Here is a 14,636-nt window from a genome sequence, read left to right on the forward strand (position 1 = left end):
ACTATTTTTCCCTTGGAAATTAAGAGCTAAAATAAGGTAGTGGTACAAAGGATCTTCAGAGATGCAGATTCCCAGTTTGCTAAAAATAACTAAGCATCATTAACAAAATCATAAAATGTGAAAACAAAACATAATTATACATTTGTAGAACAAAATAAGAAGGCAGAAGGCATTCAGATTAAATCCTCACAGTTCTTTGCTGGTCATTGTCCTTGGAGAACTTTTCACTTATTGTCACCATCTGGTTTCTGTAGCTCAAACAATTTTCCTTGCAACTTACAGAATTGCCATGAGTGCTTGTCAAAGCCATTTTTAAACTTTTTCTTGATTTTTTTTGTTTCAATTAATGTCATTTACATCTATTAGATTGCCATCATCCTTTCACTATATTTCCATTTGCCTCAGATTAGTCAGGTATGACACAAGCTAATTGATGCTCATGACCTTTATGCTTTTTAAATGAGTGACTTTGAATTCCCCATTATAACCCCAGGTACTTTTCTAATTACAAATTTTAAGTTGATAGCCTATAAATTTCAATTTTCTGTCTCATTCCCATAATATTATTATTTTCAGTCCTGCGGCAAAGCTGGACAACTTCAAAGCTATGCAGTTAATTCTATTAAAAAATATGGAAAAATTCATTAAGGAAGCACTGTAAAATGGTATAACCACTTCTATTAAATAAAAGTAACCCAAGCTGCAGTTAACTGTCCTGTGTAGTACACAGAAATCCAATTTCACTGCACAAACTTGCAAATCTGATGCACCATTTATGTAGAAGTACACCATATGCTACATTAATGCTTATTAGAACATAATTATACTCAAAGGGGATGATGTTGGGAGGGGTGTCAAAAGACAAGAGTTTTAAAGAGGGCATGGAAGCAGAATAGTAATGCGGAGTGTAAGGAACTTGGCATAAATGTCAGATTCTGGGCCTGCAAAGCTGAAGGCTTCCAGTGAGTCAACAAATAGTATCAGGAATGGAGAATTTGTGGGGTTAGGAGTGGGGATTGTTCACTGGGAGATAGTTGTGGGATTGGAGGTTTATTTTGTGATTGAGGATGATGTTGTCAGCAGTCTATTTCACCTAGAATATCTGGGCTGCAGTGAGATGTGGATTTGTGGAACTTGCAGTATGGACTTTAGCCATCTCAGTGTTTAAACGGGTGTAGTAGTAGCTTATGCAAGGCTGAATACTGAACAGGTAATGTGATGATGCTTTAGGATAGATGTTATTCAGTGGATCATTTTTTTGAGAAACAAAGGGGATCCGCATGGATTGCTGGCATTTAGCTCCGTAATTGTCAGAAAATGCAGACAGAATGTGATCATCACACCTTGTGATGCTGGTTGGAAGGACCTGCACAGGCCAAAGTCTTGCTGACCATATTGTTCAGAGTGGTTAGAATATTGAGATCAGAAAATTGACCAGCCTCTCTGGTTGTAGGCAAGTGACAATCTAATTTACTTACTATTTATTTAAAGATATATTATCTAGTTTGCCCTAAGCACAGAGCCTGTCCTCTACAGTGACTGAAAGTATTTGCAAAATTATTCTACCTTTTATACAGCTTCTGTCAATTCTCTGAAAAAGGAATTCTAAAACAATTCAGTTGAGAAGTGTACTTTTCTCAGTCTTATTTTCCAAAATCTGAATTAGTTATTTTCCACAGTCCTGTTTGGGGTGCATATAGATCTGAGGCAGAGTCATTATGTACTTTTATCACTTGATTAGTGTATCGGACAATGTAGAATACAATCTTGGATAAAGAATGTTGTCCACAGTTCCCACACATAACATGACGTCACCCAACTCCACTTCAAAACCACCTCTCATGATAAACCCACTGCTGCTGATTTGGTGTGCCATTTATCTGATATCTATTTCTGCACAGTCAGAAATTTTCAAAAATTAAACACTGAAAAGATCACATTTTTTAATCCTTCAACCCTGCCACATTGTATGTTAATTTAATACAAATTCTCTTCCTATCATTAAACTATCTGCACTCTAGCAACCTATTAAGCTCTGAGCTTGAACTTCTAATGGGTTATCTGCTCCATCCTCAACCTCGCTTACTTCACTTTAATCATATTGTTTAACTATATCTTTGCTTCACCTCGCCTAATTTTGAAGCCCTCATTCATATTTTTATTACCTCCACACTTAAGCCGTTGCTCACTTGTGCCTAGTTTGGGTGAAACAAGGACCACTGAATTGTAGATCCATTCACAGGTGAGGTGAGACTGACTGCCCTTAATGTCAAGGTTGAATTTGACTGAGTGCAGTTTTCAAGAGTCTTGGTAAAACTGAAGTCAGTGTATCTGGAAAATAATCCAGTGGTTAAAGTCATAAATAGCACAAAAGAGAGTTGTCATTATTGTAAGCCAATCATGCCAGCTCCATGAAATTACTGCAGGAACGCCTCAAGGCAATGTCCCAGGCAGATCTTCCTTGCATCATAAGTTCAGCAGTGGGGATGTTCACTGAAGATTGCCTGTTTATTTCCATTTTCAACTCCCCAGCAAATGAAGCAGTAAGAGCCAGCCAACATTCAGTCATGGGCTGAAAAGTGGGAAGTAACATGGATAGCACACGAGCGCCAGGCAATGACCAACTCCAACTAGGATAAGCAGCCATTAAAGATTCTCACACAATAAATATCCTAAGGTTCCTCACTGATCAGAAACTCAACCAGATCAGCACATAAATACTGTGGCTGAAGAGCATGTCAGAAGCTGTATCCTGGAGTTAGTGACTCACCTCCTGACACCCTAAAGACTTCCAAACATTTGCAAAGCATGTCAAGGAAGGGATGAAATATTCTCCACTTACCTGATGAGCAAGAAGCTCAACAGCATCCATGATGAAGCAGTTCATTTGATTTTAAACCCCGCCCACCAGCCTAAACATTTATTCCCTCCACATCTGGCACATTAGCAGCTACTGCCTGTATCATTTACAAAATGCGCTGCAAGTTCTGCAGTCACTTGCCTAGGTTATACCAACAGCATCTCCCAAACTTCAGTCTCTACCACCAGGAAGGACTATGGCAATGTGCCCTTGGGAACTTCAGCATCTGCAGGTTGTCCTGCCAGTTGCATAGCATCCTGACTTGGAAATATGTTGTGGTTCATTCAGTGTTGCTGAGTCTTGAAGCCACTGCTTAACAGCATTATGAGAGTACCTTCACTCAAAGGATTGCAGAGGTTCACTAACTCAACCTCATCAAAGGTAATTAGGGATGGTCAATAAACGCTGACCAAGCCAGTAAAGCCCAAAATATTAATAAATGAAAAGAAATACTATTTACTTCGAGCTGGTTAGATAAATTTGAACTTATCCAAACCTACGAAGCTCATATCCAAATTTTCATTGTCTCATTCAGCCACCGTCACTACATGAGCTCAAGCCTGCCAATGCCACAGTTTAAAAATTCTCATCCTTGTCTTTAAATCACTCCGTAGACTAGTCATTCCTATCTCTTTCACTTCATCCAGCCTATAATCCTTTGAGATCCTCATGCACCTCATTAATTTTAATTATTCCAGCACTGGCATTTATTTTCAGCTGCCAAGGGCCACAGTCAGACAAGTCTGGCAGCTCAAAACAGGGCATTCATGAGAAGCTGTTAATATTCGCAGCAGTAGAACTATATTCCACTAAAATCTGTCAACTGGTGGCCCAGTATACTGTCAAACCAGGGGAACCAAACATGATTCAATGAGAGTACAGAAGGGCACGCCAGAAGGAGCACCAGACATACTTGCAAATAAGATGCCAACATGGTGGAGCTGCAACATAGTACTACATGCATAATAAACAGCATGCAATAGACAGAGCCAAGCAATCCCATGACCATCTGTCTTCAGTCCATGTGCATTCAATCATGGATAATTAAGTAATTTAGGGGAAAAATAGGCTGCTTAGTGATGGCAGAGTCCAACTTGTGAATGCCAAACTCAAGACTGAAGCCTGGGCAGCCTCTTTTGATTGGAATGCTGAGTGGATGATTCCAACTTGGTTTCCTGTTGAAATTCCTTTAATCACAGAAGCCAGTTTTCAGCCAATTTTGTTTATTTCATGTACTTCCAGAAAACAGTTGCAATCACTGAATGCAGCAACAGACAAATATCTAAACTATAATACCATTGACATGCTCTAGGACTAGCTGCATCTCAAGCTAGGTTGTTTCTGGACACGTGAAATGACTGCCTTTGATGTCAAAGCTTTGACAAAACTGAAGTCTGTGGGAATTAAGGGAAGACCACTGTCTGGAGTCATATCTTGCATGAGGATAATCATAGAAATATGTAGTATAAAAACAGGCCCTTTCGACCCACCTTGTCCATGCTGACAATGATGCTTTTCTGCACTCTTCCCATTTGCTTGCATTAGGCTTGTATTCCTCTATGCCTTTCCTGTCCACATACCTGTCCAAATGAATTGTAAATATTGTTAATATATCTGCCTCTACCACTTCCCCTGGCAGCTGGTTCCAGATAACCATACCCCTGTGTGAAAACTCACCCCTTGGATCTTCTTTAAATTTCTCCCCTCTCACCTTAAACCTGTGCCTTCTAGTTCTGGACTGCCCTGCCCTGCCCTGGGAAAAAGACTCTGACTCTCTATCCTATTTATGCCCCTCAGAATTTTATAAACCTCTATAATGTCACCCCTCAGCCTTCTACATTCCAGTGAGGATAAACCCAGTTTATTCAATCTATCCTTATAATGACAACCCTCCATTCCAAGTAACATCCTGTTTAATGTCTTCTGCACTCTCTTTGTTGTCACCACATCCTTCCTGTACTGTGGCAACCAAAATTATACACAATACTCAATACACAAGTGTGGTCTAACCAATGTTTTGTATAGCTGTAACATAATTTCCCAACTCTTGTACTCATTTCCTTGGCCTATGAAGGCAAGCATACCAAATGCCTTCATCACTACCCTCTCCACCTGTGTCATCACTTTCAGTGAGCTGTGCACTTGTATCCCAAGGTCCCTCTGTAATCAACATTTCTAAGATCCCTGCTACATTTGCTCTATATGTCCTACCAGAACGTGACTTCCCAAACCACATTACCTCACATTTGTCTGGATTAAATTCCATCTGCCGTCACTCCACCCAATTTTCCAGCTGATCTCTTCTCCTGTATCCTTCGACAACCTTCCTCATTATCTATGATGTCACCAACTTTCCTGCTGCCTGCAGACGAAACATGGACATCAGACGTATGAGAATGCCACTGTGGTGTCTCCTCCAAATTGAGCTCCAATCTGTCCAAATTGACTCCAATCCTTCATTGTCACTATGTCTAAATCCTGGAATTCGTATTGGAAAAACACTGAGAAACTGCAGAGGTTCAAGAAAGGATCTCAAAACCGCCTTCTGAAGGGCAGTTAGAGATGGCAGTAGTAGTTTCCCTTGCCAGCAGTGCTTGAATCTGATTAATATTTATACCTTGGGTGCTCAGAGTTAAACCTTGATCCCTTTGAGATCCATTCGGCCATTTTGTTGTCACAGTTTTGTGGATATTTTTTATAATGTGTTTCATTCCAGCTGTGCCTGAAGGTGTACTGCTCTTAACAATGTGGTTTTAATTGTTTTCTGTATATGTTTCTTACTTCTATCCTTCTTCACTTTCCTGTCTCAAAAGTGAGAACACAGCATTATGACATATTGTTTTATCAATGATCTTTAACTGATACATGAATTGTCTTTAGCTTTTTTAACTTTTCATTTTCATTCCTATATGGACATACAGTATCTCCGATTTCCTTTTGATACATCTGGAGCAATTGTGGTAAAGGACATGAAAAACACGATGACACTGGAGGATCTCAGCAGGCCAGGCAGCATCCATGGAGAAAAGCAGGCAGTCAACGTTTCGGGTCAGGACCCTTCCCCTGGCCTGCTGAGTTCCTCCAGCGTCATCCAGCATCTGCAGTCCTTTGTTTTTCTATGGTAAAGGACATTGTGGATTTGAATATTTGAGTATTCTTTTCATTGGCATTGAAATAAAACATTGTATGAAATTGAAGAAAGCTTTCTCACATCTGATAGAAGAATCTCAAATGTGCTTCATGTACAATGCATAACTGGGAAATATACGGTTTGTTAAATAGGCAAATATGTAATCATAAATAGAAATCAAACATGTACTTGGAAACTCAATGCAATATGCTGTTTTTTTTTGGTCAAACAATAAAGACCATTTTTCAGATTTTTTTGTGTCAATTGGAATATTTGCATAAGCACTCTGGTTGTCAGTCAACCCTGTTGTGTACCCTGAAGTGATTTTCCACATCACAGATGCACAAGATGATGTCATTCTGAGCCATATTTTATATCCAAATGTATGAATTCCCTTTGATCTTTCTATATCCTGGCCTCAGTTAATGTTAGGATGGTTGTGATTTCCAAACATCACTGTCTTTTGACTTTATATTTCCTAGTAATTTGCCTTTGTATTTACTCTTCTTCCTCTGCATGATTGCCACTGCTTTTGTTTTCAATTCATCTAGTATGGGTGCATTTGTCGATTATTTCAGTATATTATCCTTCCTCACAGTTATTATTGTTCCCTTCATCAATATTGCCACACCACCTCCTCTTTTACTTCCTTATCCATCTTGTCCATCTGGAAATGCCTCTTCTGACTAGTTTTAAGCCTTGCTTTACTCTTGACCAATATATCATACCCCCAGATGTCTATCTCTGTCCTCAATTCGTCATTAAAGTATGTTTAAACACTGCCTAATACTTTATTTTCCTGGCTTTGTTTTCTCTGCCTTCCAGCCTGTTTTACCGAAACCTTAATTATCACATCCAATTGACTATGCCTTTTGAAATTCCTGCAAGATTCCCTTTACCAAGCCTGACTACCTTTAAACCCTACCCCTTGGCACGAGCAAACCTACTGTCCTGTATTTTGGTCTTTGCCCTGCCTTAATGCAACCTATCTGTCTGTTACAGGCCCCCAGAACTTGTCCCAAGTATCACAGGTCTTCCCTCTGGCACTGTTACATCTGCCATGTATTTATTTACACTGTCCTCCCATTTTTGTACTCACTGAGACATGACACTGATAGAAATCCAGAAATGACTATCTTTTGAAACCTACTCCCTAACTATCTATAATTTGGCATGCTGTTTTTCCCATGTGGCAGAGGGTGAGCATTCTATTGAATTGTAGACCTCTGCACTGCCTCTGTTTACTAGAGAAAAAAATTAAAATCCAGGTACTTTCCCAGGTCAATACTTAACCATATTCTGTGTTCTTATGATTAAATAATTATTATTATTGCATTTATTTTTTTCTGTTAAGCATAAAGTAGCAGTTCTACCCTGTTTCACAGAATTTCCTTGCTCACCATATTCCTGTTCATTGCACACCGCAGAAGCAGCACTATTGAAATATCACTTTCATATGTATTTTGAAGTATACAGTGGTGGTGGTATTTTTACTTGCAGAATATCACAGTATGGAAATATACTTGATGTTTTATTTTGCTTTCCAGCTTGATTCATGGTCAGTCATTTTAAATGGTTCAGTTGAAGTCACTTACCCTGATGGACGGCTGGAAATCCTTTGCATGGGCAATAGCTTTGGCGTCTCCCCTACTCTGGAGAAAGAATACATGAAGGGAATAATGAAAACTAAGGCTGATGATTGCCAGGTAATTAAATTTATTTTTGCCCTGAATATATCTGAAATTTTCATTTTAAAAACTCTCAGGAGTTTTATGTTGTATGTCTGATATAAAAGGAAAATGTTGAATTAATGATATTTAAAGTAAGTGTGCTTTTTACATTACATGGACGGTATTATTTTGCCATTTGCTGCAGTGATTTGTTAACTGCAAGTCAAAGACTAGGAAATGAATTGTCTCAACCACTCTGGTGTCAGTGTATTAAGCCACTGCATATGCAAATAATATGTTGAAGGAGTGAATAATTGTCACATTGTTTGTTCCTGTTTTATTCTTTACTTTTATGTGATACATTTAATTTAGTATTAATAATTAATAAATCATAGAGTCAAACAACAAGAAACCAGCTTTTCAGCACATGACGTTTGTGCTGACCATTAAGCACCCATTTATTCAATTGTTTATAGCATTTTATTCTTCCCATTTATCTTCAAATCATTCTGGATTCTACCACGGGCCTAAATACTTGGGGGCCAAATAACCTATTAACCCAAAAGTCTTTGGCATGTGGAAAGAAGCAAGAGCATCCAGAGGAAACCCACATGGCCATGGAGAATGTGCAAAATCCACGTGGATAGTATCAGAGGTCAGGAATGAACCCATCTTGCTGCAGCTGTGAGACAGCAGCTTTACTACCTCACCACTTTGAGGCATTAAAATAATTAAATATTTGAAGAACATTTTATTTGATTTTAATGAGAATCATCATAAACATGAAGGATCGTTCAATATTCTAACACTACATCTAGAAGTTTTTTCCTTTTTATTCAGCCAGTCCTGGTGTATGTTTAATTTATGAAATTATTTTTTTATTAAATCACCACCTTCATGATACTTTTTGCAATAAAACATCTTTGCCTCCCTCAGTAATATGTTCAAGAAATACCAAGCTTACGTATTTCAGAGCATATGGTCAGAAATTTTTAATTGAGAAATCATGGATCAAACCATGTCCTGATTGTAAAACACCTAACGCTAAAGCATTTTCTACATTGCTTTGCAGTTTGTGTGCATAGCCCAGCAAGACTATTGTAGAATACTCAATCAGGTGGAAAAGAATATGCAGAAAGTAGAGGAGGAGGGAGAAATTGTCATGGTGAAAGAACATCGGGAATTGGATCGCACTGGAACCAGAAAAGGGCATATAGTCATAAAGGTAAGCAGGAATTTTTAAACACATTTCAAACACAAGTTTCATTAAAAAGTATTAATTATTGTTTTCTTCATATGAAAATGTATTTTCCCAAACTGTTCTGTTCTATTATACTAGGGAACACCTGAACGGTTAACAATGCACCTGGTGGAAGAGCACTCAGTGGTGGACCCAACATATATAGAAGATTTTCTTTTAACCTACAGGACGTTCTTATCAAGCCCAATGGAAATTGGGAAGAAATTGCTGGAGTGGTTTAATGACCCAAGTCTCAGGGACAAGGTTAGTCAAAGCAAAAGAATGAAGAGCTTGACTTCTGAGATTGTAATAGTTCAATACTTAACCGTTTAACTTTTTACTAATATTTCCCTTCCCCAAGTGTTAATGAGTTAAGAATCCAGTCATTACCTTTGTGTAATTCAATATTGATCCACGTAAATTGGAATTGTGTTGATTAGTAGTACACTTTGGATAATTGTTTGGCCGAGAAGAAATTCTACTGTTTCTTTCATCGCAGCTTCTTGTCTCTATATATTTAGACTGATTTACTCCTGTGCACTACTGGTTTCGATAAGTTAATTTTACCATTTACTTGGCAACATTTTCAGGATTTGTACAAATATGTTCCAAATAACTTCTGTGTTTCTTACATTACTGTAAATGTTGTAGAGCTATTACTCCATCTACAAGCAAAACAAAAAAGTTATTTCATCTTCTACAGTAATATATTAGGGTTATCTTAAAAACTGTTTAAACAAAGAAGAATATTGAAACATTTCACAAGTAAACTGAAGTGGAATAAGAATGTTTAAGGCTCTCAGTAGTTGTACTCCTTGTAATTTGAAGCTAATACAATAAGCATTATCATGTATAAAATACACTGTTTCAAATCTCATTGCTCTGCCAACTGTGTGCTAGTGTAAACTGCAGCTTTCTTCATAAGATCCAAAACTTAAAACATTTGACTAAACAAAAGATCAATTAAGGTTCAAGATAAATTGAGACAATCAAACCTCGTGTGCACTTCCTTAATTCTCTGTATAGAAATTATCAACATGTGTTATCAAATCTTTAATGATGCAAATTTAAACCTTTCTGAATCCTTTCTAGGTTACACGGGTAGTATTATTGTGGGTAAACAATCACTTCAATGATTTTGAAGGAAATTCTGCAATGACTATGTTTCTCGAGGAATTTGAAAACAATTTGGAACGGGAGGTGAGTTGTTCTACTTGCGGCATGCTTAACTTTCAGGTCCTCCTCAGAAAGTTAATACAAAACATTGTCAAAAACTTACTTGAGTTTAAAAGGATGGGCGCTCATCTTATTGAAACATAAGATTATGAGAGGGATTGACAGAGCAGATGCTGAGAGCTTGATTCCCTTATTCTGAAAATCTTGGACTAGGTGTATTGGACTCTGATAAGGAGAAGTCTCTTTCTCAGTTGTCTGTTTTTAACCTAAGAGTATTGTGAATGTTCTGTTATTGAGTATCTAGTGAACAAAAAGTATAAAGGATAGGGAAGTAAAGTGGTCTTGAGCTACAGGATCAGTTCAATATTGAATGCTGAGGCAGACGAGAGATTAAATGACCTACACCCCCTTCTGCCTTGTGTTCTTATCATCACAAGATGAATTTCATTTTGTTAACAATATGTTTTTGTGTTGTGTAGAAAATGGGCGGTCACCTCAGGCTGTTGAACATCGCCTGTGCAGCTAAGGCTAAGCGGCGACTTATAACTTTAATGAAGCCATCACGTGAAGCCCCTTTGCCGTTCATCCTGTTGGGAGGCACTGAGAAAGGTTTTGGGATCTTCATTGACAGTGTAGAGCCTGGAAGTAAGGCTACTGAAGCTGGATTGAAACGTGGTGATCAGGTTTGCTTTATTTTAGCTTATTTTTATAGAAAATAACATGTCTCCACTTAAGTATTATGTGTATCATGTCAGCAGCAAAATTTCACACTGTATTTTTGCTAATCATTGAACAGTTTGTCAGATCTTATTAGCTGGAGCTCTGTTTCAAAAACAGAATTAAATATTCAGTTGATGAACCGGAATTGCTGGAACATGGTTCATCAGTGTATCAGAAATTTTTGCCTGACTGCTTGTATCCAAGCATAATTTTGCCATCTTCTGTATTATTTACTAACTGCAAAGAGGAGATTTAACATACAATATGTCATCACTTGTCATCATTTTCTCAAGTTGCAATCTATAGTACTGTTTATTAATGTTTTTCAAACCTGTACCAAGGTGAAAATAGGCTGAAGGTTTGGTGAGCTGATTCATCATATTAATACTTTTGCCCACCAGACAGGAGGCACACCATTTATAAAAACAGAAATTGAATAAAATGAAAATAGGTGAAAATGTGGAAGATTTTAGGACTGTCTTTTTGTAACTGGCATTGAGAAAAATTGGAAAGCCATTTGTAAGGAAAAACAAAATCTTGATTTCATTTATGAAGAGAGACATGATCTCATGAGGATGATTTTCATTTTATCAACTTCCTCTGTGCTTAAGTTTATTGTGTTATGGCACGAAAAAGGATGGAGATTTCTGGGTCTCCACCCCTTACCGCTTCCAGTGAACAATTGATTTTAATAACAGCTTGCATGTCTTTCTATAGTCTCCACGTTTTGGAAATGCAACTTCCAAAGCATGTCATAGAGTAACACAGCACAGAAACATGCCCTTTGACATGACGTGTGCCCATCTATACTAATCCCATTTTCCATCACTTGGTCCAAAGCACACTATGCCTTAGTAATTTTCAGATGCTCATCTAGATGCTTCTTAAATATTGTGAAATTGTCTGTCTCCACTACCCTCAGGCAGTGCCTCATTGCAGATTCTAACCACGCTCTGGGTTTAAAAGTTCTTGCTCAGATCCCCTTTGAACCTCATCTTAAACTCATACCCTCTAATTTTATACACTTCTGCTATGGAGAAAAGCCAAGTCGAGTTTACTTTCATGTGCATAAGTACAGTGAGATAAAGGTACAATGGAAAAACTTGCAGCAGTATCACAGGCACGTAGGTGCAGACAACATGCAGAATATGAATTATACAAGACAGTGAAGAGAGGGCAAAAAAAGACTCTGCAAAAGCAGGACATTAATGCAAAAACAAGACACAATCAGAGACAAGTCCATGGTAGTGCAATAGGTGGTCTGTAGTGTTCCATTGCTTAGGTAGGATTAGGATTGTGCAGGTTGGTCCAAGAACCTGATAGTTGTAGGAAAGTAATTGTTCCTAAACCTGGTGGTGTTGGATTTCAGGCTTCTGTACCTCTTGCCTGACAGTAGCAGTGAGAAGCAGGCATGACCAGATGGTGGGGATCCTTGATGATAGATGCCGCCTTCTTGAGGTAGTGCCTCCTGTAGATGCTTTCAGTGATGGGGAGGGCTGTGCCTGTGATGGACCGAGATGTGTCCACTACTCTCTGCAGCCTCTTGTGTTGCTATGTGTTGGAATTCCTATACCAGGCCATGATGCAACCAGTCAGGATACTTTCAACAATGCATCTGTAGAGGTCTGTTAGAGTATTTAGTGGCGTGCCAAATCTCCTTAAGCTACTGAGAAAGTAGAGGTGCTGGCATGCCTTCTTTGTGATTGCTGGGTCCACGTCAGTTACTTCCTGTCTACCCTATCGATGTGCCTCATAATTTTGGGCACCTCATAATTTTGTACCCCTCTAACAGCTCCTCCCTCAGGCTCCTCTGCTTTAAAAAAACAAACCCAGCTTATCCTGTCATAAATAAATGCGTCATACCAGGCAACATTTTGGTCAATCTCCTCTGCATCCACTCCAATGGAATCAGGCCCTACATGTAGTCTGGTGATTAGAACTGCACACAATACTTCAGCTGTGTCCTAATTGTTTTATTAAGTCCTCCTAAAATGCATCAGCTCACACAGATTCGGATTAAACTCCATCCACTATTGCTCTGCCCATTTTACCAACTCATCAATATTGTCCTGTAGCTTCAGACTAGCCCCCTCTCTTTCAACAATATCTCCAATTTTCACGTCATCTGCGGATTTACTAATTGTATCTCGACGTCACATCCAAATTGTTACTGATTCTATCACTGGTCTCTGTGGTACACCACTGGTCACAGGTTTCCAATCACCAGAACATCTGTCCACCATGATTTTGTCTCCCATTACTAAGCCAATTTTGGATCCAATTTGCCAAGGTGTTTTGAATCCCATGGACTCTAACCCATGGACCAGTCTCCCATGTGGCTTTACTGAAGTCTGTGTGGACTACATCAACTACACAGTCGTTATTAATACAAATTCAATCATATTGGCCAGACAGGTTCTCCCTCTGATTATCTATGATTAAACCCTGCTTTTCCAAGTACAGGTTAATCCTGACCCTCAGAATTTTTTGCAATGACTTCTGTACCACGAATGTTAGACTCACAAGTCTATTCACCTGGTTTATCGCTACTTGAATAAAGGTTTGTTGTCCTCTAGCCATCTGGACCTCGCCTGTAACCAGCAAAGATTTAAAAATCTCAATCAGAACCTGACAAATCTCTTCCCTTGCCTCCCATAGCAGCCTGGGATGCATTTTGTGAGATCCTGGGGACTTACCCATCTGTAAGCCCACTGAAGCATTTTATACCATTTTTATCATAACTCTCCTAGAATTCCACTGTCCCCCTTCCCTGAATTCTCCAGCTACAATGTTCCTATGCTTTGTATGTAAGAGATAAAAAGTTTTAATTTAAGACTTCATTTACATCCTCTGGCTCCATAGACAGTTTGCCCATTTGGTCCAAAAAAACTTTGATAATTTTCTGTTCATTAGTATAATGCATCTTTTTATTATTTATTTTCATTTACCTTTGTTTCCAGCTCCATTACTACTAGTAAAGGATGAAGATCTCTGAAGTAGTGCAAAGCAGAGTAGGCTGTACAGGTGGTGATTTTTGCACCAACTCCCACTCATCCACTCTCCCATCATCATCATCATCATCATCATCATCAGCACCCTTTTACAAGATGCAGCAGGACATTGACACAGCCACTGATGTATGTCAGGTGGAACTTCAAATTTTCTTCTGATGCACTGTGGATGTTAAGGGATGATTCCATGAATAACCCTTCCAACCATCATATTTAGCCATATTAGGCAGAGTTATTGAGTGTTGGCTGCTCTGTCACTTGCCTGCATCATCCTTTCCCTTCAGTTTTCTTTAATTATTATCTTCATCTTTATTAATTGACATGGCAGAATGCATTGTTTTTTTCTGTGCCTTCAAGAATTTTGCCATAATTTTGTATCATTTTAATTATTCCATTACTTGAACATTTCCTTGGAAGCAGTTTTCCACTTTCAATCTGTGAATAATTATGCAAATGTGAATCTATACTTGTGTATTGTTAACACAGTCCCAGAAATGGCAGGATTAATGCCAATTATTGAAGAATTAGAATTGCTTCGAACCGGTTGACAAAGGTTGGTCACATGTCTCAGCACTTGAAATGAAAACAAGAAATTTCATGATAGTCTTAGCTACTGTTTGTGATACTACATGCGTTTGGAATGAAATTCTTGTAAATAGAACCATTGTGATAACGAAGTGACCTCACAAGCTCAATTTTCCTGTGTGATAAAGGGTAATATATCTGAAAAGCATTGCAAGTAATTTAAGCACCTTTGTTTTAGGAACATTAGAAGTATTAGAAAGAAAGTATGCCACTGTGCCAACCATACTACTTTTTACTGGCATTT

General features: G+C 38.4%; 1 protein-coding gene across 7 annotated transcripts in view; it reads left to right on the forward strand.

The window, feature by feature from the left end:
* rapgef2b (Rap guanine nucleotide exchange factor 2b) overlaps positions 1-14,636 on the forward strand; it is a 290,810-nt gene that overhangs the window by 206,310 nt on the left and 69,864 nt on the right. For all 7 annotated transcript variants that reach the window (XM_052009267.1, XM_052009270.1, XM_052009268.1 and 4 more), the window contains 5 exons: positions 7,538-7,696; positions 8,733-8,885; positions 9,000-9,164; positions 9,993-10,100; positions 10,556-10,759. In XM_052009267.1, the coding sequence (XP_051865227.1) occupies positions 7,538-7,696; positions 8,733-8,885; positions 9,000-9,164; positions 9,993-10,100; positions 10,556-10,759 (789 nt within the window). The remainder of the gene's footprint in view (positions 1-7,537; positions 7,697-8,732; positions 8,886-8,999; positions 9,165-9,992; positions 10,101-10,555; positions 10,760-14,636) is intronic.

The sequence above is a fragment of the Pristis pectinata genome, chromosome 2 (genome assembly GCF_009764475.1).
Source record: "Pristis pectinata isolate sPriPec2 chromosome 2, sPriPec2.1.pri, whole genome shotgun sequence".
Classification (NCBI taxonomy): Eukaryota; Metazoa; Chordata; class Chondrichthyes; order Rhinopristiformes; family Pristidae; genus Pristis; species Pristis pectinata.